Raw genomic sequence first — 26,905 nt, forward strand, 5'->3', positions numbered from 1 at the left:
ATCACCAATGCTGATGAATATGAAGTTGACAAGAGTAACATTATCATAAGGAAATGCTTCTCAGCTCTTTACCAAAGATGGATCCCCAAAAAGCTTTCCCAGATAAAGGTAATTGTGCAGAAGAGTTCTTCAATTCGGCATTAAACATTCCCCAAAAAGCTTTCCCAGTTGAAGGAAAATTTTGGAATCTCAGACACGGGAAAAGGAAAATATCAAAACACATGCTAAAATGGTAAAAGGGAGCGGAAAACTTGAAATGAGAAACAAAGCTTGTAAGCTGTAATGTAACCCCACTTGAGCCATTTCATGGCGACTCACTGCTTTGTCTCCCTTTGTACCATGCAAGTCTGCAATCCCAACATGCCCAACACCACTTTCATTATTTTCCACACCCACCAACCAATTCTAAATCTTTTTCCATCGATCACGGCCAGAGTTTCAAGTTTCAATCAACTTCAAGGACGTACTTTCAGCAGCAGAGGGACCCCATCCTCCATCCACCCCCAACTCCAAGCCTAGATTTTTATTTATTTGGTGAAAACTCTCCAAGCCTAGATAGTAGTAAATAAAAGTAACCAACCACAAGTCAGGCTAAAGTAAACAGAACAAAAGTGCCACTGGTAAAGTAAATAAGTAAAGAAAGCCTAAAAGGGTTGGTTAGTGAAGAGAATTTAAAAAAGTAAAAAAAGAAAAGAAGAAGAGATATTTATGATTGATTTTTGTGAGTAAAGTGCGCCCACACATGGCAGCTGTCTCCAGCCCATGTTCCCTGAAGCACTTTATATATCCATCCTTCTTACCATATTCACTTAGAGTCCCATCCCTTGCTGAAATTGTCACGACCATGTTGTCATTATTCACCAACTTGCTCCTCTTCCTATCCCTGCTAATCGGTCTATGCAATTGCAGGGTAACAACAACAAATGAAGAGGTGCAAACCCTAAACACAAACACTCACTTCAACCCACAGGTCCCACCCCTCCGAACCCTCTCTTCCTCGAAGCGGTTCGAGGGTTCCTCGGAGTTCGTGAAGCTCAAATACCACATGGGACCTGTGCTATCGTCTCCGATCAACATCTACCTCATCTGGTACGGCAAGTGGCCCCAATCCCAGAAGCTCCTCATCAAGGACTTCCTCAACTCAATCTCCGACGACCACCACCGCGCCTCCCCCTCTCCCTCCGTCTCCGACTGGTGGCGCACTGTCTCCCTCTACACCGACCAGACCGGCGCCAACATCTCCCGCTCCGTCTCCATCGCCGGCGAGTACTCCGACCTCCGCTACTCCCACGGCACACACCTCACCCGCCTCTCCGTGCAGGACGTCATCGCCACCGCCGTCCAGGCCAAGCCCTTCCCCGTCGACCACCGCAACGGGATCTACCTAATCCTCACCGCCGAAGACGTCACCATGGAAGACTTCTGCCGCGCCGTCTGCGGTTTCCACTACTTCACCTTCCCATCCAAGGTGGGTTACACGCTCCCTTACGCCTGGGTGGGGAACTCAGGAAAACAGTGTCCCGAGGTTTGCGCTTATCCCTTCGCTGTTCCCGGCTACATGGGCGGCGGCGGCCCCGGCCACCTCACGCCGCCGAACGGCGACGTCGGAGTGGACGGCATGGTGAGCGTGATCGGGCACGAGCTGGCGGAGCTCTCGTCGAACCCGCTGGTGAACGCGTGGTACGCCGGCGAGGACCCCACCGCGCCAACCGAGATCGGAGATTTGTGCGAGGGGTTGTACGGAACGGGTGGTGGCGGCGGTTATATTGGTTCCGTTATGAAAGATGGTGAAGGGAGAACCTTTAATCTTAACGGTAGGAATGGACGGAAGTTTCTAGTGCAGTGGATTTGGAGCCCCGTTTTGAAGGCTTGTGCTGGGCCCAATGCTTTGGATTGAATTCCTTCATACATTACAAGCTCTGCCTGCTACTCTTTTTTTGCTTACTTACCCTATCTATGTATCATACACCTAATGATGCTTTTTTTTATTATTAATGACGATATTCATTTTTATCTTCTCCATCCTTTTTGCGCTCTTTGATTCCAGTCCCTGAATTTGAGTCTTATGATCTGCCAATATCATTGTCTCAGATAAAATATGATGATTACTAAATTCGTTAAATGTATCGTTAACCTAATATATTCTGCAGCATTATGAGTTTAAATTAAACTTACTAAAAGCAGGCGATGATTACGCTAGGCAAGAATCTTGAATACTCTAATCGTGACTCGTGAGTACATTGTATGAGATAATCTTGTCTTATTCTATACAGTAAAATTATGTTTACCGTGTTATTATGAAACTAATTTTTTCTCTCACTTCTTTATTATGTTTGGTTATAGTTAACTAATTTCATTATACGATGATCTGTAGTTTTAATTGCATTCGTGTTCGTGTTGTCTTCCTTTAATGTGCACAGTTATTCTTGTCGAGGGGCGGAGCTACTTGGGGAAGTTACTTGTAGACGGGGGAGCCATGAAATTTCAAAAAGTAAAGCAAACTTTTTAAAAAATATTTATATATAGGTACGTTTTGTTGAATTAGGAGAAATATTTGAGGGAAAAAAATAGGATGGAAGATTTTATATCGTGGTATAAGGCATGGGTGTGTGTGATTGATTTATTAGTGTTTGTGAGTGGAGGGAATGCTTATTAAGACGAGTTTAGTATTTTTATCACTTATGATGTGTGAGATCATGGATGAAAGACTCTTCAACTTTTACGAACATGCATGTATAGGTATGTGAACTTCCTTATGTAATGTCAAAATGCTTATATATAATGTGTATGTATTATATAAGTATAAATATATTTAGTGAAATAAATATTTTATGAGTGAAAAATAAAAATTAAACGAGTCATACATTCAATAATGATAGAGATTTATTACTTTAGTTCTTATATCAATATATCTTCTTATCGTTTATGAATTACAATGAAAGATTTTTTAATACTTAAAGGACTTTTTAGTATCATTTTTAATACTCAAGGATTTATCTGAACGACTATTTAGGAGAGAGAGTAATACTTTAGATAAAAAAATTGATGATTTTTTTTTCTTTTTTTTCCCTTCTTGGTTCTTAGTTTATCGCACTTAACTTTTTCTTACAAAAATATCTTTATTTGATTTTGGTATGATGATTGAGCAACTTAATTAATAGAAAATTATTAAATCATAAGTTATTTTAAGATTTTTTTTACATAAGAATGAAAAAATGTCAGAAAATTTAGATAAAATTATAAAATAGAAAATCTATGAATATTTTTTTTTCAACCTTATTTTTGGCCCTCTAATTTTTTGGTTCAAGCTCCGCGACTGCTCTTGTCTATACTAGTAGTAATAGAACTTGAATGTAAACTCTTTAGCTTTTTAAAATGTTTCTTACTATCAACTTTTTAAAAGTAAAGCAACCCTCTAGTTTTATTATAATACTAGTACACTTATTTATTATTTTTAAAAATAATTCAACACGGTGCTTTGTTAGTTGAATGAATAATTTAATATTTTTAAATTCAGCTTTTAATAAATAGTTTATCTTTTTCCAAGAGAAAATTGGAAGGGAGAAGGGAACTTCCCATTCCAATACATAAGCAGTTCGTGAATATTATAATTACTAACATCATCCTCTAACTTCAAACTCAGTTTATGTGATCCATAAAAATAAAGAAGCCAATTAGAAAAAGCCATTTCCCATTAGCTAAATAAATTATAATCTATACTTAAGCTTATTTGATTATTTTATTCTATAAACCAAATGTGCACTACATTTTTCCAACAGTATCTTGTTAGTCATTAGATATAGATTTTCCTAGTCTCTACTTTCTACCTACCAAAATCAAGTATGTTGAGGAAGTATTGAAAGTAGCACATGCAAACGTGAAGTCTAGTAATGCAAAAAGACTACCAAAAACAACAATCCCCCCCCACCACCACTTAGGCACATGGTAATCATGAAATTAATTATGTGTGTTTCTATTCCTTGATCGTAGATTTTTGGCATGTTTACTTTTTGCTTTTGACATTATTCGATTGGATGGAATGGGTGGAAAGATCAAAGATGAATAGCAAAAATTTTGTGGCTTTTTAATTTTGTTGATGATGGGAGAGAGAGATGCCGATGCTAAAGGGCAAGGAAATACTAAGAAGAAAGAGAGACTTCGAGTCGAAAAGTGTTAACCAATTCAGGCCCACTTCAATTGCAAAATTTGTTGTTCACAGCTAATCACATGTCCCACTCAGCGCACAATTACAAATAACACGACCCATCTTGTGAAGTGTATTCATTGACATTTATGTCTATTATTGATCTTCACTTTCAAAAAATTTAGGAAGTTTCGGAGTGTATTAGCTTACAGTTAGTAGCTGATAAAAATATCAGACATTATTTTCCCGGCCTTTTAGTCTTTTGTTTTCTCTTGTTCTCACCAAACACAAAAAGATTTGGAAGGATAGCTCCACATGATTTTTTTTTCTTTAAGAGAAAATTATTTTATGTCTGTATGGTATTCAAATAATTTTTTCTACTCTATGGCAAAACTGCAAATTAAATTTGATTACTATTGAAAAAATACAATTCTACTTTTCTTTTTGCAACACTTAATCATTTCAACGACAGACCAAAAAAATGTATCAAGATGTTATATAGTTTACAAAACATCATATTCTCGTGTTCCCCTTATCTTTGAAGAGATACAAACAATTTTATCTCTTTAAACAGGAAATATATACTTTATATTCAATCATAATTTATTTCTTACATAAAATTGTATCGTATGAAAAGTTGGCAAAATATAAATATATCATGTAAACACTCTGAGTTCAGAATTTTTTCCTGTTTGAACTTAGGACAACATTCTCTCCTCTTAAATTTTTCTACACCAAAAACAAAAACGAAAAGTCGATTTAAAAAAAATCAAGATAAAAATACTTTTTTTTTTACTTTTAAATTGTAGTTATTTTGTTAAATATGTTACTTACAAAGATTTATTAATAGGGTTAAAAATATGTTACCAATATGAAAACTGATTTTTGTATTAGTAAATCTTCTTAATGTCCTATAATTTGAGTTCTATCATGTTTATTTAACCTACATATTTAAAAAATGTCTTAAATAAAAATGTTCGAAAAATGATTAAAACAACTAAGCTTGCAGGTTGGTCCATTTACCAATCATCCTTAGTTTTTAATAATTTCTTATATGTTTTTGGTTTATCCTATATACAAGATCACACGAGGAGTTTAATTGGTAGCTTATTTGATTGAGTGGTATGTAATAATATTTCACCTTTAAATGTAGGAGAATTTCATTTAAATTAATTATTTGATAAGCCATCAGCATTCTTAAGCCTGCATTATTAATCGCTAAACCCTTGTCCTAGACCAATAGATCGATTTGAAGTTCTTTTTTTTCTTTTTTTAAATGCATATCAAGTTTGAAGAATTGTGTACAGTGCACTCATACAAGTCCAGTTTTAACTAATCACATCGCACGCATGCTATTCAAATGCAGTTAACCCAAAAGACTTATCAGCCCAAATTCAAATGAGAATCACTCAATTTATTTATCTGTTTCTTGCGTATTATCACAATAGCTACTTATAACCAAAATGATTGAGACTGCTAATTAATGTACTGAGATTAAAATTAAATTATTTGGATACTACTTAAATTTAATTTTTAGCGAAAATATTTTGTTATCATATTTTATTTATTTCTTAATTGAACTCTGAATTAATTATAGTTTCTTTTAAAATATCTATAAAAAAATTAAGATAAAATGTCAATAAGCAATGCATACATCTAGAAAAGAATTTGATTTTTATTATAATTTAATAATCTTATTATAGATAGCAACTATATAGATATAGTCAGTAAGCAATGCATACATCTAGAAAAGAATTTGATTTTTATTATAATTTAATAATCTTATTATAGATAGCAACTATTTGTGCACTCACTTTTTCTACTACTTGTTTTTATCTTTTTATGTTCTTATTTTTTTATTAACAGAAAAAGAAAGAAAACTTTCCACTTGTTAATTTTTTTATTAGCGAGCCTTGGGTGTGGTGAAGGGATGATGCCTGAAGAATAACCAAATGATGTATCCCTTGAGTATCATCATTAGCAAGAGAATCAGCAACCTAGTTCCCCTCTCAAGATATTCCTAATAAGAAGAATCCATCGGGTAGTAAGGGTGAGTGGAATGCACAAAGAGAATATGATTCACACACCAAGTTAGAAAATGACTTGGAGTTCTGCAAGAGTATTAGAAGCTACTCCACATGAGCCAAAGAAACTGACAATCCATACATCACTCCATTCACGAACACCACCACCAAAACCCGCTTCTCTTGGGTTACCAAACGCACACCCATCAATGTTGAACTTGGACACACCAATCTCTTTTTATATTATGTTTCAGAAGTTATTTCAATTAATTTTTTATTTTACTATTTAGTTAATAATTTTTATTTTCTTGAAGAAATTAAATTGCCACAACTTTCTTTAATTTGAATTTTTATTTTTCTAGAGCCCGAACCAAATACGTTTTGATAAATTTATAACAATAAAAAAGAAAGATTTTATGAGAAAAATATGATAAATATACATTCATTATCATATTTTTTAATGCATCCCGATGTAATTTTTAGTAGAAAAGTTAATAGTATTTATTAATTTCTTAACAGATATCTTAATAAGAACATTAAAAAAAATCCTATCTAGCAATTTTTTATTTTCTTCTAAAGTTGTGTGTACTAATTGTCATATCTTAGATGTTTAACATTAATTATCCATCTAATCTTGTTTAATCCTTAAGCATGGAACAAATCTTGTTGAAAGAGACGTTTTCGATAAAGATGAATCACCCCTTTCAGTAAGACTAGTTTGTACCCAACAATGTCACTGTACGAAATAATTTTAGTCAAACCTTAATTAACAACTATCAATACATTTTTCTTTCTCCAATACAGCCCCTAAGCTTGATGAGCAACTTAAAAAATCAAATTTCATGAACCTTTGAAAGGTCAAGTAGTAAACGTAATACATTTTTATGAAAAATCGTGTAATAAATTTCATTGGACAATAATTGTATGCACACTCTTACGACTTGAACACACTAGCACAAGATCAAATCAGCTGGGAGTAATCTTCTCTTCTAAATTTTGCACACCTCCTAAGATTAACAATGAAAACCTCAAGTAAATTAATTTCCTCCTCCCAAAAAAATGCAAGAGGTTGTTTAACTTAGGAACTAATGGTTGCCACTTTAGGCACATGAACAGGAAACTCGTGAATCTCATCCATCCAAGGATTTTTCTCCTTTGCTGGATTAATGGTCCTCAATGCACGCCACACAGCACTGTTGCACTTGAACCCTGAACCAAATGCAATCTGCCAAGTCCTGTCACCCTTTCTGATCCTCCCTTTAGCTTCAGTGTAGGCCAATTCATACCACAAGGAACTGCTAGAAGTGTTGCCAAACCTGTTCAGTGTCATTCTTGAAGGCTCCATGTGCCAATCAGAGAGCTCAAGATTCTTCTCCAACTCATCCAACACTGCTCTTCCTCCAGCATGGATGCAAAAGTGCTCAAAAGCTAGCTTGAAGTCTGGTATGTATGGCTTTATTTTCATCTTGAACACTTTTCTAGCCACCAAAGTTGCAAAAAACAAGAGCTGTTCTGACATGGGAAGGACTAATGGGCCAAGTGTTGTGATATTGGTCTTGAGGGCTTCTCCTGCAACAGCCATCAAGTCCTTTGAGAGTGCCACACCAATTGTTTTCTTCTCATCTTCTTCTTGGAAGACACAACCATATGATCTGTCATCTGCACCCTTGTGAGTACGCACTGTATGGATCAGTTGGTATTTGGCTCTTCTGCGATCAGAAGACTTGTTGGAGAGTAGAACTGCAGCTCCACCCATTCTGAAGAGACAATTTGAGACAAGCATTGACCTGTTGTTGCCAAAATACCAGTTGAGAGTGATGTTCTCCATGCTCACCACTAAGGCATAAGAGTTTGGATGAACCTGTATATATAAATTATCATAAAAAAGTTAATAGCTAGCCCTTAAAATTTTGCAATAGAGCAATCCTGAGATAATCATGAGTGTATATTTAAGGAAAAAGGACTCATGTGCAAAACTATCAATAAAATTTCTTTTGATCCAGTCACTATTATTTTATATAAATGTCATAGACAACAAGAACCGTTGGTATATATAGTAAGATCATATATAACTTTCAATTAAATGAATACTCTGATTTAATTTGAAAGCTTCATTTCCCCCAATTGTGCAAGTGAACAACTGTTTGTTAAGGAATATGTAAACACATCCACAAAAGGTCCATTTCTTTTAGATACTGTCGCTCGGGTACCGTATTAAACAGGGTGGCAAAATCGCTAACCTAACAAAACTGCCACCAATATTGACAAAGATCACATGACCAATTGGACATGTGAACAGCTGGGGCAGAAATTGCCACAAGAAACATTAATTTATGCATGTGGCCCCACCTGATGTTTATATTGAACATCCTATTACATGAATAATGAAATCCTTTTGATTTTTAATTTTTTGGCCAGATGAAGATATAGACCATAGGGTCATGCATTCTAGACAGTTACAACTTAAAATAGATATGAAGTGATAGCTAAATGACCATGAGCAATAGAGCATAACCGGTAGTACTATGACTTAAGAGAAATGACTAATTTTTTTAAAAGAATATTAAAGATCAGTGCAAAACAAACCTGGAGGAGCTGTTTGGCAAGGTCTATAGAGATAAGTCCAGCACTGCAACCCATGCCACCAAGATTATAACTTTGGATATTCCCTCTCAGCTTGTAGTGGTTCACAATCATTGCAGAGAGAGAAGGTGTGGGATTGAACAAGCTGCAATTCACCACCAAAATCCCAATATCCTTAGCCTTCACACCAGTTTTCTCCAGAAGCTGGTCAATGGCTCCAAACATCACTTGCTCAGCTTCTTTCCTTGCTTCAGCCATACAAGGGTTTGGAGGGATACTCAAGATTGCTGGGGGCAAGTAAGTCTTTTGTCCCAAACCAGACCTCTCAAGTATCTTCTTCTGAAAGGCCAAGTTCTCCTCCGAAAACACACCAGTTTCCACAGACCTGTGCATGAAAATCTCCCTTGTGCAAGTGCAATCTGGCTCTGGCTTGTAGCACGCAAAATCCACCAAGTAAACACCCCTTGGACGGCTCATGAAGTAAAAGGTGACAAGGAACACTATAAGGCTAGAACATAGAGTCACTGAGACAAGATTGAACTTGAGATTTTCCCATAGTTGGACAACATCTTGGTAAGAGATTGTTGAAAGATGAGCAGAAGCTACACCAAGAAGGGGTATGAGTAAAAGGTACATAGCATTGGAGATCAAGTAGTGGTAACCAAGCTTCACATACTTAAGTCTCACGGATAGGAGAAAGTTTGGAAGTTTCCTTCTTTCTTGTGAAGAAGCTTCAACAGAAACGGTTCCTGAACCCGGGGTATGATCTGCCATGATATCTGTGGAGGAAGAGGAACCCTTTTGAAACTACTTTTGAGGGGACCCAAAATGGAAGAAAACAAGGAATGCAACTGCTCAAAATGATCAAAAGACTGTCTTTGGGTTTTCTTTCTCAAAGGGAAAACTTTTTTTTTTTTTTGGCAAAGTACTCAACTTTGGAAGAGAGTGTATGTTAATTAGCCTATAAGAATGTGAATGAGAGTACAAAAGGAGAAGAAGAAGATCCAATGGGTTGCAAAATAATGAAAGATGGCAGGGTTTTAAAGGGTGAGAGGAGGAGGGGGAGGATAGTCGATACAACTACCCCAACGAACTTTTAATTGTTACATGCGGGAGCATTGAATAAGCCAAGCCAACTGGGTTTATTCATGTGGTTTTTTGACCTTGTTCTTTCCCTGTTATTGCTACTTTGCCACTTTATGTTTTGAAATGTGTTCTCACTTCTCATATTTCTCATTCATTTATAGACACGAGTGCACCATTGCCATGCGTGTTAATTAGATTGGTAAACAGTCCACGGTTTGGGTCAAAATCACACGTTATTGATTGGTGAACTGAAAATAAATGATGTTTACACGTCTGCTTTCTGTTTAGTAGTAAATTCATTCTCCTCCTTTTCACTTGGTTTCCTTCTGAAAAGGAAAGCCTACATCCCACACGACACAATAAAAAAAAATGTTTCACACGTATAAACAATCAACCACCCTCCCTCCATAGACCATAGTCCATATATACAAAAGTGTTTTATAACTTTGCTGTCAAGATTGCCACTTTAAAATGATAGAAAAAAACTCTCACAAGAAATGAATTTAAATCATTTTAAATTGAAGTGAATTAATATAAACTACTTATTATAATGTATGAATAATTTTGATATTTCATTAATATTTTAAAAAACTAAAAATAATTAAGTAAAGAAGCTTATGTGCGTTAAACTTTAAATAAAAGTATTCAAAAGATAAGGATAATTTTTTAATTTTTTAATTATTTGCTTATTATAATTTTAATTTGCCTCAAATAAATTATATCAATTTAACGTTTTTTTAGTATTATGTCTATCAATTTTTCAACCACCATTATTAATCATCCCATGTTTATAAGTAATGCATTTATGATGAGAAATAATATTTTAGTAAAATTGTTATTCTTAATTTGTTTGAAAACAAATCTTAAATATTAGTCATTTTAGAATAGAGAGACTAATTAAAAGGTTGGGAAAGTGTAAGAGTCTTACGTTCCTAGTTGTTTACTTTAATTTATATAGAAATAATAAAATTATATGTGGTTAATTGTAACTAATATTTTAGTTGTGCTTTGTATAAAATAGTTATAGAATTAAATTTTATATTAAAAATATATATTTTATTTAAATAATTATATTATAATTAAAATTCAAAAAACATAAATATATTTAAATATATAAATTATATTTTATATTTATAAATAAGATTTTGAATTATGATGTAACATTATTTTTTATTATTGACAATTTAATTTTAAAAGTTGTTGAAATTCAATTTACTGATAAAGATAAAGCAGAATAGATTAAAAGAGATAAATGATTGAAAAGATCAAATAAATTTAAAGATAAAAGCAAAGTATTTTAGGGTGATTGAGAGGGAATTTTATGGAAAAATGCAGGAATAGTGTGTGAAATGCAAAAAGAGATCCTCTCTAGTGGAAAAAAAGGTCGATATGATCAAGTGTCGTGATGTCATCATTTATTCTCTAAAACTCCAATTTGTAATGGAAAAATGTTATATTAATAAAGTTTATTAAAAAAAAAAAGCTAATTGAGAGAGTGAGTGTCAACTCTCAAAATTGTATATTATTTTTTTGGTAGAAATTATAGTTATCTTTCACTAAAGACAAATTATATTTGTTGGATAGAATTATCCTAGTGCTAAAACTTTTTTTAAATATTTAATATAATTATATATTTTTAAGACTTAAATTTGAGACTAATGATTAAAATAGAATAATCTTGTGTTAGTTTTCTATGTCCAATAGTAAAATTTATATTCTAATTTATAATATATGAATATATTGTTAAAAGGTGTTTTGCAATTGAAATAACTTAAAAAAAAAAAAAAGTAAATGTGGATAAAATTTCATTACAAAGATTACTCAATGACAGGATTCCAAATAGTCGGTTGTTGAACGTTCTATCTGATTGTGCAAACCTTAAACTGTGGAAGTAAATTTGATTATTTAAAGAGAAAGCTTGAGATTATGTAAGAGTGCCACGTTTCTGTTTTTTTTTTTTTTTTTAATTTTTAGGGAACGTTTCTGTTTTATTGATTTACATTTAAAGCCAACTAAATTTGGAATTGCACATTTTGGGGACAAGAAGCAAGCTCAATATATATATCGTCCTGGATGTTTGATAGAGTTTGGCCTAAGCACTGTACTTAATTCATTCAACTCGATTATTGCCATTTACTATATCCATTAGTAGGCTTCCTGTTTGTCTTTAAAATTAATTAGTAGAAGCTAACATCATTAAAGTGCCAAAATGATAATAACATCTGTTATCTAAGCACTGTACTTAATTCATTCAACTCGATTATTGCCATTTACTATATCCATTAGTAGGCTTCCTGTTTGTCTTTAAAATTAATTAGTAGAAGCTAACATCATTAAAGTGCCAAAATGATAATAACATCTGTTATCTATACTATTTAATTATCTCAAAAGTCAGCTTCCTGATTGTAGTAGTACTCTTAAAGATCTAATCAATGAACGTAATTACTGCTTTGTTGAGTTAGCATAAACTTAATACAATATCATATTATCATGCATTGTTATTTTCAACATTTCATTAGCCAACTACCGCTTTAATATGCTGTTAATCCCCCCCCAAATGCCCTTTTATTACTGTTATTTGTTAATGTTTTATGTGCATTTTCCCGTGCAAGATCATGGTTTGCTTCTGTAGTTCAAAACCACCACCCTCATATGCGTGTCCGATAAGCCAATATTGCTAAATATCATGTCAACGAAAATCGTTAGTCTATGATAAATGGAAGATAATATTAAGTGACATCATATACTAATAATTTTGTTATTGACACATATTAATTAATTGTTACTATTATTAGTTTTTTTAATTAAAAAATTTAAATTTATATTTTTTTTCTTTATCACTAGATCAATTTTATATATTTTCTTTTGATCATTTTTTTAAAGACAGAAAAATCAAATAAATTGCTATATATTTTTTTAAAATAAATAATACAAATTAAATATTTTTTGTATCTATATCATGTAAAATGACGAAAAATATATGTAAATCTTAACAGTCAAGCATGGAGAATGAAATTCTCTTGTATATATCATGTAAAATAACAGAAAAATATATGTAAATCCTAAGAATCAATGGAAAAGTATGGTTTTTGTTATATTTCCGACAAAAAAGGAGTACTGTCAAGTTTAAAGAAAAAATTAGAAAAAAAATATTTTTTTCCTTTGTACTTCCTGTCAAACTTATAGTTTCATATAGATAAATTTGGTCCCCAAACTTTTCAAAAAATATAGATTTAGTCTATCATTTCTAAGAATTTATCATATTTTTTTTAAGTTAAGAGAGATTATATTTTTTAAAGTTTTGAGATAAATTTATGAATTTAAAAATATAAGAACTTCATCCTATTTGATCAAAAGTACAGAGACTAAATTCACATTTCTCTCAAAATGTATTATACAATAATAAGGCGTGCATGTTGTATGGAAGTGGGTGATGAGTAGTAAAAAGTGAATAAACTATAAACTTAATACAGCATAAATGAGATTTTGCATTCTTTTTTAGTAAACATATTAGACAAAACAGGATTAAGAATAAATGTATTAAAGAGAAAGTTGAGATAACATTTATTGTAGAAAAAAAAAAGAAGATAAAATCTTGCTTTAGGTGATTTAGACATATATGAAGAAGACCAAGTAGATGTATTTTAAGATAATTATAATTAAGGATAGGCATAACATTAATTAGAAGTAGATATAACATCATTGAGAAGGATATTTAGAGTTTTCAGACAATTTATCATCCATGCACAGTTGCAGACATTCGTTTTCTATGGCAAGTAATACTATAATAGTAATAGTATTGTGTTTTTAGGTTGGTTTACTACTTTCATGATATGATTGAGAACTCGTCTCGGCGCATAAAATGGGTGTAGTATATTGGAAAGCTCATGTAATTCTGATCCACGTATTAGTTGTTTTTAATATCGGTTTTGATTTGCGATGAGGCACTTAATTAGTAAATCTTAGAACCGCATAACTTGAGAGCGTTTAAGCCAAGTTCAAATTATGAGAGTGATTAATAAGCTAATGCATCGACTAAAATAAATACTGAAAATATTTACATAGAATAAAGACATATGTATGTATCCTTTCCTTAAAATAAAATGTTTGATATATGTCTATCTATGAAGATTGTGAATGCGTCAGCGGAAGCGGAACTTAAGGTTGAAAAAATTGTAACAATAATAGCAACAAGCGTGTCTCAACGAGTTGACTCTTTCAGAGTCACCGCTTACGCGCGCTATTGTGATGTGTTTTGTTTGGATGATTTTGTAGAATGCGTGTCAAAGTTAATGGCGGCACTTTCCGGTTTTGGGACAGCTTCATCCAACAAACCCATAACTATTTCATCTCTTAAATGCTCAAACTTCCCACCAAACACCTCCCAATTGCCATGTTGCGCTATGTGAACCACACTTTCCACTCCTTTCTACCCGCTGGCAAACATTTAAAATTCGCACAAGTAAATATGCAATTTTGTGCATAAGATTATTCGGTGCTTCCATTGGGAGTTAGCAATGGTAGACGGGAATTATGCCTCACACGAAACAACCTACCATCTTTATCTATGTTTAGTGCTAGTAGTAATCTAATTGCATCCTGGTTTGGTCGATTTTTAAAGCTCTGAGGAGCAATTTAAAACAATTTAATATGCTTGTGTAGCTAAATCGGTTGATTGACATTTTCCAAGCATCTTTGTTTGTTGTTTTTTTTTCCGGTGAAAGTGAGTGAAGCCCTTTCATTTCTTCGTCATATGGTCTTGCTTTCCTTCTTGATATATTCAATCCTTTTTATTAAGCTTGAAGCAATCACTGAAAACATTTTATTTTTTTTAGGTTTTGGGCCGACTTCTTTAGCATCAACTTCTATGGGTCGAAATCTTTGAAACTTATCTCTTTAGACTAATTAGTGTAATCTAGTACTAAATACTCCTATAAATGGCATGTATTTTTTCAACAGTTAAAAACTAAAATTTCAAGTGTCAACCAACAATGCCATAAAAGGGATGTTCCTCCCACGATATGGGGTTAGTTTTCATCTCTCCTTCTACAATACACAGAAGTAATTCCAAATAATAAGAAATCATTCACCCACTTAAGTTGAGTATTAATATATCTTTAGAAACCCTAGAAGGGCACAACATACTTTTGAATGTTTTGATTATAGGTCATCTTTAGGCTTATCCTCTAGTGAGGGTGACATATGATAGGAACAAAAATATTTTAATTAAAAGTTAATATATTTTAATTTAATCACTTAAAGATAATTTCATATAGGATCGGAGGTAGTATTTAGTAAAAAGAGAGAAAAAATGTGAGTTAAGTAGGAATTTTTTAAATATGTGTTTTAGACTCGTTACATGGTGTGAACCTCATCAAGAATGAAGTGCACAGTCTTGACTCTTGTCATTAGTATGCAACGATAATTGAGAAACCAGAGACTTTGAATTTTATCCACTCCTCGCAGGAGGGAAACCGGTGTGCAGACTTTCTCGCCAAGTTTGAACCTAATTCGGAGTCTTGGTTTATGAAGTTGGAGTTTTCTCCAAATGATTTAAAGGGGTTGTTGTTGTTAGATGATGATTTTGTGCTTCACCCAGTCCCTAGAGTGTAGTCTTTTACTTTCTTTCTTTTTTCCTTCATTTACCAAAAACAAAAAAAGTCTAATAGAAAGTTTAAAAATGCACCTGCTAATCAAAAGAATTTCAATCACGTGAAGTTATATAAGCGTTTCTTCTTTCTTTTTTTCAGTAAATTGTTTCAAACAGGGAAAAAAAGTTCACCAATATTAATGCAGTACTTTCTATCACTCATATCGAAGTTGATTAATTTGAAAGAAAACTTTTTCTTTTAATCTTGTTCATTTATTGATACTGTAAATAAAATTTTCTTCTAAACTCATAAAATAAATTATAATTCAATATATATTAAACAGATGCCTTGAGGTGAATTGTATTTATTGGTATCAAGACTATCTAGTTCGATCACTATCTAGTTCAATCAGTTCAATAAAATGTGTATTATAAATTCTTTAATATTTTATTGATTAATTCCTATAGATAAAAATACTGTATTTATTTGATAAAAATAGGAAAAAAGATAGAATAACTCACTCATCAGAAGTTTATGACCATGCTGACATTAATATTAAGTTTACATGTACACGATCGATCAAAATTATGTAAAAATAATTTAAGGTTTTTTAAAAGTCTATTTGATTTAAACCACCAAATTAAAACTTTTCTTTTACTGAATAACTAAATTTAAACTTAAACGAGGTAATCCATATATTAAATTGGATTAATTATGTTTTTATTTTAATTTTTTTGAAAAAATTATTTTTACTCTCTTAACAACTTTTTTTAGTATTTTTGGTTCCTACCCTTTTTCTTTATTAATAGTTTTAATCCTTTAGTGTAAACTAAATACATTAATTAATAATGTAATAATTATATTGACAATCTAGTAATTTATCGGATCATCAAAAAGTTTCACAAGATAATCACGTGTAATTTTTTAAAAATATATATTTTTAGTCTTTCATCAAAATGCTGGAAAAAAAATTTAGGGAACTAAAAGTGAAATTTATAAAAAGTTAAAAAAACAAAAACATACTAATTTACCCAAGTAAATATAAATAAAAATAATATTATTATTACATAAGCTTTTTATAATAATGAGATCATTATTAATTATTATGTTTAAATGATAATATAATATTTTGAAATTATATATTTATCCATCTATTTATTTAAAGCTCTAAGCTCGCAAACTAAAGATAAAATTTATCTATTTAAATAGTTTTAATGCATATTAAGTTTTTAATTAAACTCTTAGGTTACGAAAGACTTTTAAAAAAGTTGGCATGCTTTAATAAAAAGACTTAGAAAAATATTTAAAAAATATTTTTCAACACACTCTTTTAAACATATTGAAAATAACAAAATTTAGTGAATCTCACGTCTTAAAATATTTCTATCTTCTAATTTTACTCTTTTCAATAAATTTTAATGAATACAAAAGTATGTTAGGAAGATTATATCAAGCACATGCAGGTCAGGAATCATGAATTATTTAGACCTTATAAACTATAAAGTGTAATTTAGTCTAACCTATTTTTACTTAATTCTACTTTCAATTCTTATACTTTAGTTTATATGTGATTTTGATTATCCTTCTTTTAATGGTGTTTCATTTAATTTTCTTAAATTCTCAATTGTTAAAAGCAAATCTTTCACCTAAAATTTTATTCAATAATTAATAGAAATATAAAGTAAGTGTGATATAGCATTGATTTATACGAATTAATAAATATATATAATATTTAAATAGAAAATAATAAAAGCAAAAAAGTGACTTATAGTTTGTACTTATTTTCATGTAAATATTGTATATACAAAAATAGTGACACGCTGCAGTTTGATTACATTTTAGTTAATTATTAAATAAAATTTAAAGTAACTTTTTTTATAAAAAGCAATATTAAATTAAGCACACATAAAGTTAAGGTTATGACTTATAAATGTAATTAAATTATTTTGTTACTTTGAAAATGTAAGCTCATAGAATATTGATTTTGGATTTTTAAATATAATCGTCATATAGAATCTAGATTCTGAGTCACGTGCCCTAACGGACTTTTGGATTTGATGCTTGTGTCGTGACAACCCTCAAAGGCGCAAGCTATGTTACATCCATACGGAAATTAAGTATGATAGATGTGAGTTATAATTTTAAAATTGTTGATTCTTTCTAAAACTATCATTATTTTTTAGTAAATCATAAATTATATTCAAAATGTCATTTTAACCATAAATTATATTTTAGTATACTTATATTTTTTTAATATGAATACATTAACAATATTACAATGATTTGCTATTCAGCTGAGAAAAATGATGATTCCTCTCTCATTTTTTATCAGTATTAGATTTTTATATTATCTCTCATTTATTTTTTTATCTGACATTTTTTTTATTTCTCTCATCTCTCACCATAATAAAAATGTATTATGAAAATTTGTATATTATAAAAATAAATATATATTTCAATTTATAGTGTTTTTAATTTCAATTATAAAATGTACTCTTTAATCTTAATAATCTTAGTATGAAAAATGCTAGTGATGATCTTAATTTATATTTTTTTCGTACAATTTATAGTGTTAGAGAAATACTTGCATCCTTACCAAAAAAAAAATATCCTTATAAAAAAAAAATACTTGCATAGACACTCACCTAACAAGTAAGGCTTTGACACAACCAATCACATTAGTTCAAGTGACCAATTAATACATAATATAGAAAATAAAACATTATACACATGTTAAACTACACATCCTTTTAACTTTAATACATAAATATTTATTGCTTAGCATGTGTAATATTTTATTTCTATATTATGCATTAATTAGACACTTGGACTAATGTAATTGGTTGTGTTTAAGGTTTAACAATAGGTGAGTGTTTAAGTAAGTATTTTTTTTATAGGATTATGCATTTTTCGATACTAAAACTATTTTTTTCCATGCATAATCTTAGATCTAAAGTTATGTACAGAAAAATTAGTCTAAGTACCTGGTTTTTTAATGTGCTGGAAGTGAGAAGAGTATACCAACCAAAACAAAAATCGCAAGTTTCTTATATTTACGTATTGAAGTTTTATTTAGAAAAAAAAAATCAGAAAAGAAGGATGTGTAGTTTAACCTATGTAATATTTTATTTTCTATATTATGCATTAACTAAACATTTGGACTAACATGATTGGTTGTATCTTGGTTTGAAACCACCTCATTAGCTATAATCTTGTCAGTGACACATGGACAATTAGTTGATACTCACTAACAAATCCTTGATTAATGCTATTATCTTTAATTGAATGATATGAAATTCAAATTTTTGCTTAATCAAAATAACTGTAATTCTAATTTGATGAGTGATATCAAATTTCCCAACCCACATTATTTCCATGTTTTCAAAATAATTGTTTTATGATAATATATATGATATCAAAGTCTATTCTAACAAGTATAGTTAGGTTTATAAAGATATCCAATACTGAAATCTTAATAGTGTACATGTTTGTCATTGTGATTTATTATGTTTGGTAAAAGACTTAATTTTTATAATAATTACTTTAAAAATCTTAAGTGATTTATAATTGATTCACAAAATAATATTTTTTTAAATAGTGTATCAAAATTAATCTTAAATAAAAAATATTTCTGGTAATGAAATTACATAAATCTAGGAGCTTTATTTATGTATGTTAATGATTTCATCTCCGTTTAAACAAGTAATATTGACAAGTTAAATCCAGATCCCTTAATAGGCTGCATATAAATTACGGTTCTTACAAGAACAAAGAGGACAAAAGGCTCCAAAAATGACTTCTCTATCAATGAATTGCAAGGTGAATAAGCCAATAAGGGCCAGAAGTTGATTTTTGTCTTGACCAATTCTTTAAGTGCATTAAATGTCCAAGCACAACGCGTTGGCGTTAGTAGTGGCACGGCCACCCCATTATCATTATCAATGTGAAATATACAAAGGATCTTGACATGATATTTAACTTGCAATCTATAAAGTACTAGCTGTCTTGCTGACAATATTAAATTTTGGTGTGTCGCAGAGATCTTTCATACATATTGTATCGAGGGAAGTGTTCGTGTTGTATACGAATGATTGGAACTTTGTAACGTATATCTTAGTGTTCCATGTTGGCTTTGGGCCACTATCCTCCCTTTGCAAGTCCAAGTGGGTTCTTAAGCCGTATAACTTGGTTGATCCAGAAATTGTTGCACTTGACCATCAACTACGGCTTCGACCAATTGGTAAGAGAGTTACATCTTCCACCTTTCACTACCTTTGGTCAATTTGTCCCCCACCCACTACACAAATCTAATATTGAAAATAAAAAAGTAACGGCAATTTGTACTAAGAAAATGATGGAACACACTCAAACACAATTTTTCTAATATACTCACTATAATTGGTTAAAACTTATTGACAATTTGAGACTCATTAAATATAACCCACAAAATTTTGGAATTTTTAATAAATTTCGGTTAATAATAAAAATATGTTAAAAAAATGTATTATAGAATGTGTAGCTAGTATATATTTCACTTATATGAATGTCTCTTGCTTCTACCTTTAGTGAGTTTTGGCTTATCAAGTAGTAATAGCATCCTCCCATTTCTTACGGGTGGTAGTTGGGGCATGGTCCCATGTTAAACAAATAATGATAGTAACAGGATAAACAAGCTAGTTGGCAGACACGTATTGATATAACTGGCATCTAGCATAACTCTGAAGATTGACAGTTAGAAATTTGAACATATGGGAGCAACGGATGTGGCTATTAATGAGTTACACTTTTCAAGGTTTGGAGATTTAATTACACAGCACAAGTTGCGCAAAACCTTTCCTTTTTTACATTGATTAATAGTACTACATTGGATTTTTATGCAACAAAAAAAAAATAGAAAAGGTGAGGATACAAAGAGAGAATTTATTGAAGAATTGGCCATTTGGTCGAAGCCATAATAGCCAAGGAAAACTGCGTGGCATGTATCTAAGTAGGGTAATTTACAAGTAAGAAAGTTATTTGTTTGAATAAACTTCTCCATATGCATTTATTAGAGAACAAAATAGAAAGAAAAAATGAAATAAGTTTTTCTCATAAACTAAAATTAGCTTATTAAACTTGTATAAAATACTTATTTTAATTTATGCATAAACTAATTTTATTGTGCAGCAAAAACTAATTTCTCTTATAATTATTTATACAGAAACTTTTCCTATGAGAACTTGTAATAGAGTTGAAACAAACAGTTACAACTTAAAAGGACTAGAATTTCACTCCGGAACTCCTGAGATTGCAGATGATGATGACTTTGAGTAGCGTTCAAGCAATGATAGTACCTTGGCAGCTTTTCTCCTAAGGTGTCCATCCCCATATATATTCATGCCAGTGAGACCAATTAAACGTGATCTAGCTGTTGTTCCATAGTATTCTACCATTTCCTTTGACACAAACACCTTCTCCAACAGTCCTAGAGCTTCTGCCTTTAGAGAATCAGTTCCCCAGTTCAAAATGTCCATTATGGACCTTATTGCATTATATTCATGCAAGACACGAGCTCCCCTTTGAGGAAAATCTTCCAAAACCAATGTGGAGAGTGTTTGTATTGCTTCACAAGCAGTTGCATGAACCTCCCCATGTAACAGCTTTATCAAGCCAGGTAAAGCCTTTGCTTCTAAAAGACAAAATGTGGTGTTCACACTGCATACACTCCCATGTGCTGAACATAACGGAACACGCGATGATCTGAAAAGCCAGCAACCAGTTGGTTTGGGAACAACTGTGAGTTTTGGAGTGCTCATAGAAAGATCACCAATGAATGCTGCTGCTCTTGCTTTTGCTGTGACTGAACCAGTGTTGAGAAAATCTACAAGCAAAGGGTATATTCCGCGCTTAACCAGATCTCGTTGTGACTCGATATTTGTAGGGTCTGTGAACCTGAAGAGTGCAGTGAGAGCATTTTCTTTTGCTTCCATTTTCCCAGTTTTCAAAATGCTTATGATTGCATCGAGTCCACCCAACTCAATCAACTTCATAGTGAGTTCTCTTTCGGATTTTGGCAGGTTAGCCAGTAAACCAGCAGCAGCTATCTGCACATTGGCATTTTCTTCATTCTCAAGAAATCCAATCAAGGCTTCAAGCCTTCTAGGCCTGAAGAGGTATTCAACTACTCCTTCCGGCTCATGTTGAGAGAAAAGAAAGAGCAGAATTATGGAAGTCTCCCTGATTTCTGAGTCAGAATCATCAAGGAGTGGGAGAATTAGAGATACACCATTGGCTGCAAGAATTGCTTTCTTAACCAAACCAGTCTCAAACTTGCAAATTCCAAGAAGTGCACTCAGTGCAGGCTTACGGATGTTGTGACCTGAGTTGGAAGTCTGCTGCAAAGCTAGCAAATTGGCGATGATGGAATCCAACTCAAGTTGTTTCCCTTCTCCATCAACAAAGAAATCAATTCCATCACCATCAGAAGAAAGCTTCTCAATGATTTCAGAACATTTAATGATAATTAGTGTCCGTGACTGAGGAGAGAACATTAAATCTATAATAAGAGGGACTCCTCCAGATGCAGCAATAATTCCCTTATTGGCATGAGATCCTGCTAATTTAACCAGGGCTGATAACGACAAGTCTTTTGATTCAATATTGCCTGACAGCATTTCTAGCAAAGGAGGTATAGCTCCTTCCTTGCCAAGGAGTTTTAAGTTTGGATCCTTCAACTCCAAATTAACTATGGCTTTTGTCATTGATATTCTTGAATCTGGTCCTGTGAAAATAAAGAACAAATAACTCGTTATGATCAACTTACTAGTTACTAGAGTGTCTAGAGGATTGTAATAAGTCAGGACCAACTGCTTTATTTGGTACCGGTGCAACAAATATCTATAGGATACAAACTAAAGGAAAAAGATTGTCCTAATTTGACTATGTCCACAACAAAATAGATGAATTATTGTGCACCATAAATATAAGAAAGTATATGAACATTTACCATGTGATATTGAGCAAGTCAATTTTTTCATGGAGGATATATGCATTACTTGAAATTTTTCATAGGCATTACAAGGACCAGGAGGTATTTTTTACTGAGAGTTCTTATCCAAAGTTGGGAAGTGTCATTAAGAAAGAACATGGAATAGGAAGAGATTCTAAAACCGTTTCTTAAGAAGCGATGATATTTACAAACTATTTTATTGAAGTTCTAATAAGCATCCATTTCATGTTTCCAACAAAGGAACTTAGAGTGTACTAGTTAACAACATAGGATAATTCTGTATTTCTTTGGCTATCTAGATGACATGGCATCCTTGCCTTCTGTGTAGTGACAATTATATATACAATATAATGAGAAATGTTCATCTTTTGATTCTTATATCACAATAAACATGTTACAAGTTGAAAATAATCCATCTTCTTACCTTGAATCATGCGATCAACAAGTGGTTTATACCAGCCAAAATTAGCAGCAATAGTAATGGTTTCATCATTTAGTTCAAAAAGATTCATCAAAATGTTTTCTGCAACCTCAGCAGAATGATTGACATGATTCTTCAGAAGGGCAACAAGGAACTGAACTGCAGTGCGATTTTCAGAAAGCTTTCTGCAGAGACATTCATTCCACCCGGATTGTTCTTGAAGCAACTCATGTAGCAAATCAATAGCTGCCTTTGAAGTGCTAGAGTCACTCCCTAAGCAGGAAATAATGTTATCCCATCCTTGAGATTCAGCCACTTTCTCCTATAAAATTTTATGCAAATGTTGAGTTTCAATTAATATATAGATTAAATTTTGATGTGTGTGTAGCAATAAAAAGGAACCCAGCCTATCTCAAAGGTAAAACTGGTACACTTCCCATTCAGGAAAGAAGTGAGAGAAACTTCAACATAGAAAATGTTGACATGAAATCAGCGAGCCATAATGAGCAACATATGACCTTTTAAAAAACATCATGTCCAAAAACATATAAGCAACAGCATAATCAAGAAAAAATATTTTTTTTTTTCACTTTCGTTATGCCTACGCTTCTCCCATTCATCCCTCTAAATCATAAATTGGAAATCCTGAAGGAAGTGTGTGGTTTGACTAAAGCAAGAAAAAGAAACAGCTTGCCTACCTTGTTTCTTGTATTCCCCTCTACAGCATCCTTCAAAGTTATCAAAATCTTCATCTTCACTTCTCTGTCATCAGAGCTCCCAAGGATAGAGATCACAATGTCAGTAAGCTCTGCTATAGAAATCCAATCCTTGTTAATCGAATTCTCTCTTACTAGAGTCTGCATTTGGCTCAGGGATTCTTGCAGGTCAGAATATGATAACAAGTTTTCCCTAATAGACCTTATGACCAGACAGTAATTAAGTTCTCTCCACTCTTCAATGGATTGTCTTAGTGGAATGTTAGACCTCAAGGTAGTATCTTCAAGAACCTCTTTAGTTTCTGGGTCTGTCCTGTTGCCATCACAAAACCAAGCTTCAATAGCAGATCGTTCACATGTAGTACCGGTACAAAGGCTAACAGGATCTACCATAACATTCCTGGTTATAGAACAATGGAAAGGATTGAGTGGAGGGATATGTTTTTCCCTTGAATCATATCTCTCTATCACCTTAACCCTTTCAAAGTACCGCCTCTCCACTTCTTCATAATCCCTTGCTGCATCAGCCCGAGAGAGTAACTGAATGATCTGGTCCAAAAGAACACATTCAGCTCTTTCTTTCCGGATGGAAGCTTCTTCTTTTTCCTTCCTAATGCTGGCCAACTCTTTGCTTATCTCTGAGGGTTCCACTGGCACCCCAACTGCCCTTGCTATCTCCTTTAGCATGTCGTTCGCAAAAGCCTGATCATGTTTCTGTTCTTTAAGTGCCTGGTTCAACTTGTCAACAATTTGAATCTGAGATTGTGAAGCCTCAAACTTCTCCCTTTGCATCTCATTTTGTAGTCTATTGACCTGATCAGAAATTCTTGATAGGACTTCAGTATTTGCAATAGACAATGCAGCCAGAGACTTTCCAATATCCCTTGTGACTTGTTCAACCTCCTCAACTATGGATCGACACTTAATCAGTAAGTAAAAACGGCCACGGTTCCTATACTTGTCAACCAAATTGTTTGCCTTCTTAACATCTGCTTCAAGAGACTCCAGAGCAACCCTTGCGGCTTGAGAGTCATTCAATTCTTGAAGCTGTAATTCCTTTAGCACTGGCTCAATATCAAATAGATGTGTCGAAAGGGCCTTGAAGCTTTCTTTACCAATAAGAACATCAGATGCTGCATGAGCCGTCTTCAAGACTTGGTTAGTTACCACTGTCAAAATTGTACCTATGGGTATGAGTTCCAATCCTGCTGCCATAGCGGAAAGTCTATACTGGATTCTCAACTCAAACCGTGTAAAAAGAACTCTTTCTATTGCCTGAAAGTTGAAACTATTGAACCTGCAAACTGCATCTCTTTTTCCCCTGGAATAAAATTCCTCAAAATCAATCCTCTCACAAAGCATAAAAATATTATGCATTAATTCTAGAACAGTCCATTTAACAGAGAGAAGAAAAGGATATTGACTAAATGAATAATTCAACTATCTAATTCTAGATTACTGTGCATGCAATATACATCATGCTCAATATATCAAAGAATATATGAAATTATAACTTGTAATATTGAGGTCTTGGATACTTGTTGCTGCTGTTGGCTTGGAAAATCCTAAATGAACTATTATATTCAATTCAAACTTTTACCGGTGAAGTTGATTGAAAGTAGTAATTCGTGCTTACAACAACAGTTGTAACGAATTCTATCCCATCGGATGGAGGATACAAAATATAAATTACAATTGTCCATAAACGTTTTTTTTCTTTTTGGCAAGGGAAACAAGACTATAGAATCAAATAAGCAAGCTGTCAAAGAGAGTTCAAATGCTAAGAGGATTGATTGATGGAGATGATATCGAGATAAACAAACAATCTGACAAAAATTACAAGACCATGGCAATATCTGCAGCAATCAGGGAGTTAATTTATCAAGATACAAGCCGTCAACATATGCTACAAGAATTAAGGAGTATAGCAGACTTTCAGAAATTCTTCTAACTGGGAGAAAATCAATTTCATCATAATTGTCATGATTTTATCGATATTTCTTAAACATAAAAACTGAGGCATTCCTGATGTAAAAATAAAATTCTGAAATGAAGAGGTTCCATTGCTCTCAAAATTCATCGTTTATTTTAGGTTTAAATACATGTTTGGTCCTGTAATTCAGTATTTTTAATCCTTTATTTCATCACATTATTATTCTCTACTTTCACTTTTGAGTTTTTGGGTACTCAACCACAGACAATTTAAGAAGAGCAAAAGAAACCCTGATATAGACAAACTAAGAAATTGTACTGAAGCTGCAGCAACCATAATTCTAACATGCCAAGTACAATGGCATCTATATTTCAAGATGTGTAAATAAAACGGAAAGGAAAAAAGGGCTAAAAACTAAAACTTTAGACTCATAAATCTCCAAGTGAAGACATAATTCATTACTGTTTTGGTAGAATCGAGACATGATCCAATGACTAACTAAAAAGGAGAAGTTATATATATGCAACCTTTCAACTAAAAGACACATGTTTTAAAGGAAGGAACTGCAAGTCACTTATAGCCATAGTTCAAACATCATATTAGTAGCAGCAAGTCAGCAATAGGAAGGAAAAAAGAGAGTGTTGTACATACATACCTCACAGAAGCTTCAAACACAGAAGTGAGAAGCAAAGTTGATTGCTACTGGTGCTTTATTTTTATTGGCACGGAAGATACATGGGGTCATGGGGATAGAGAGGACTTGAGCGAGTCAATGGTTTCAGGAAAATACCAAGAAAGTTGCATTTTCCAATAATTCTATATATGGTTTCAGTTCAGGATTATCTTCTAATAAATTGTACTATTATATAGTTTGAAAAGTTTAGACCAATGAGTGACAGTGACAGAGACATTTTCTCTTGCATTGCAGTAGATTTTTCCTGGAAAGAAAGTTATATAGCTCGGTTGTTACGTTAAATGCGGTCCAGACAACACGGACAGAGACATTTTCTCTTGCATTGCAGTAGATTTGGTCGTGTCGTGTGACTGTGAGATTATAAACGTTTAGTTGGTTTTGTGAAAGAAATTATAAAAAATAGAGGAGAGAAGAGAGACAATATCTATGATTGAGAAATTGAATTATTTTATTCTAATTTAAATTTTTTTCAGAAGCGATATAATAAATAGTAAAAGATAAATTAATTAGATAACAAAACATTACCAATACATAATATTAAAACTAACTTGCTCCTTAAAGATACCAGGAACCACTTATTGACTAGATTAATCTATTAGAACTGACTCTTAGTAAACCAACTTATTTACTAAATCCTACTTTAAAAACTAAAAAATAAAATATTATATTTAACACACTGTCTTTGGACTGAAAATTTCGTATGAAACAGATATTTGATAACCTGG

General features: G+C 32.3%; 3 protein-coding genes across 5 annotated transcripts; 1 reads left to right on the plus strand and 2 right to left on the minus strand.

The window, feature by feature from the left end:
• The first annotated feature begins 727 nt into the window (after positions 1-727).
• On the plus strand, positions 728-2,022 carry LOC114372142 (protein EXORDIUM-like 5). Its single transcript, XM_028329566.1, has one exon. It carries the CDS (start codon positions 743-745, stop codon positions 1,895-1,897), a length of 1,155 nt encoding a protein of 384 aa, XP_028185367.1. The 5' UTR covers positions 728-742; the 3' UTR covers positions 1,898-2,022.
• Positions 2,023-6,905: 4,883 nt separating this feature from the next.
• Positions 6,906-9,958, minus strand: LOC114371947 (3-ketoacyl-CoA synthase 11-like). The gene is made up of 2 exons (XM_028329283.1): positions 8,755-9,958; positions 6,906-8,029 (listed from the first exon to the last, which is right to left on the minus strand). Exons 1-2 carry the CDS (start codon positions 9,523-9,525, stop codon positions 7,247-7,249), a joined length of 1,554 nt encoding a protein of 517 aa, XP_028185084.1. The 5' UTR covers positions 9,526-9,958; the 3' UTR covers positions 6,906-7,246.
• A 10,561-nt stretch (positions 9,959-20,519) lies between these two features.
• On the minus strand, positions 20,520-26,302 carry LOC114369667 (U-box domain-containing protein 44-like). 3 transcript variants are annotated; one of them, XM_028326907.1, is made up of 4 exons: positions 26,142-26,302; positions 23,536-24,874; positions 22,841-23,159; positions 20,520-22,188 (listed from the first exon to the last, which is right to left on the minus strand). In XM_028326907.1, the coding sequence occupies exons 2-4, from the start codon at positions 24,766-24,768 to the stop codon at positions 20,696-20,698; spliced, it is 3,045 nt and encodes a 1,014-aa protein (XP_028182708.1). In that variant the 5' UTR covers positions 24,769-24,874; positions 26,142-26,302; the 3' UTR covers positions 20,520-20,695. The 3 variants fall into 3 exon arrangements, with proteins under 3 accessions (XP_028182708.1, XP_028182707.1, XP_028182706.1); XM_028326906.1 differs by having other exon boundaries at positions 26,138-26,302; XM_028326905.1 differs by lacking the exon at positions 26,142-26,302 and adding an exon at positions 26,014-26,081.
• Positions 26,303-26,905: the final 603 nt, after the last annotated feature.

This window comes from Glycine soja, chromosome 10, assembly GCF_004193775.1.
Source record: "Glycine soja cultivar W05 chromosome 10, ASM419377v2, whole genome shotgun sequence".
NCBI classification, from domain to species: domain Eukaryota; kingdom Viridiplantae; phylum Streptophyta; class Magnoliopsida; order Fabales; family Fabaceae; genus Glycine; species Glycine soja.

Coding starts and splice junctions, on each gene's coding strand:
- LOC114372142 (XM_028329566.1), top strand. CDS start 743: ATGGCAGCTGTCTCCAGCCCATGTTCCCTGAAGCACTTTATATATCCA.
- LOC114371947 (XM_028329283.1), bottom strand. CDS start 9,525: ATGGCAGATCATACCCCGGGTTCAGGAACCGTTTCTGTTGAAGCTTCT. Junction 8,030..8,754: donor TTGCCAAACAGCTCCTCCAG/GTTTGTTTTGCA, acceptor TTATATATACAG/GTTCATCCAAACTCTTATGC.
- LOC114369667 (XM_028326905.1), bottom strand. CDS start 26,033: ATGTGTCTTTTAGTTGAAAG. Junction 23,160..23,535: donor AGGGGAATACAAGAAACAAG/GTAGGCAAGCTG, acceptor AAAATTTTATAG/GAGAAAGTGGCTGAATCTCA. Junction 22,189..22,840: donor TGTTGATCGCATGATTCAAG/GTAAGAAGATGG, acceptor TTATTTTCACAG/GACCAGATTCAAGAATATCA.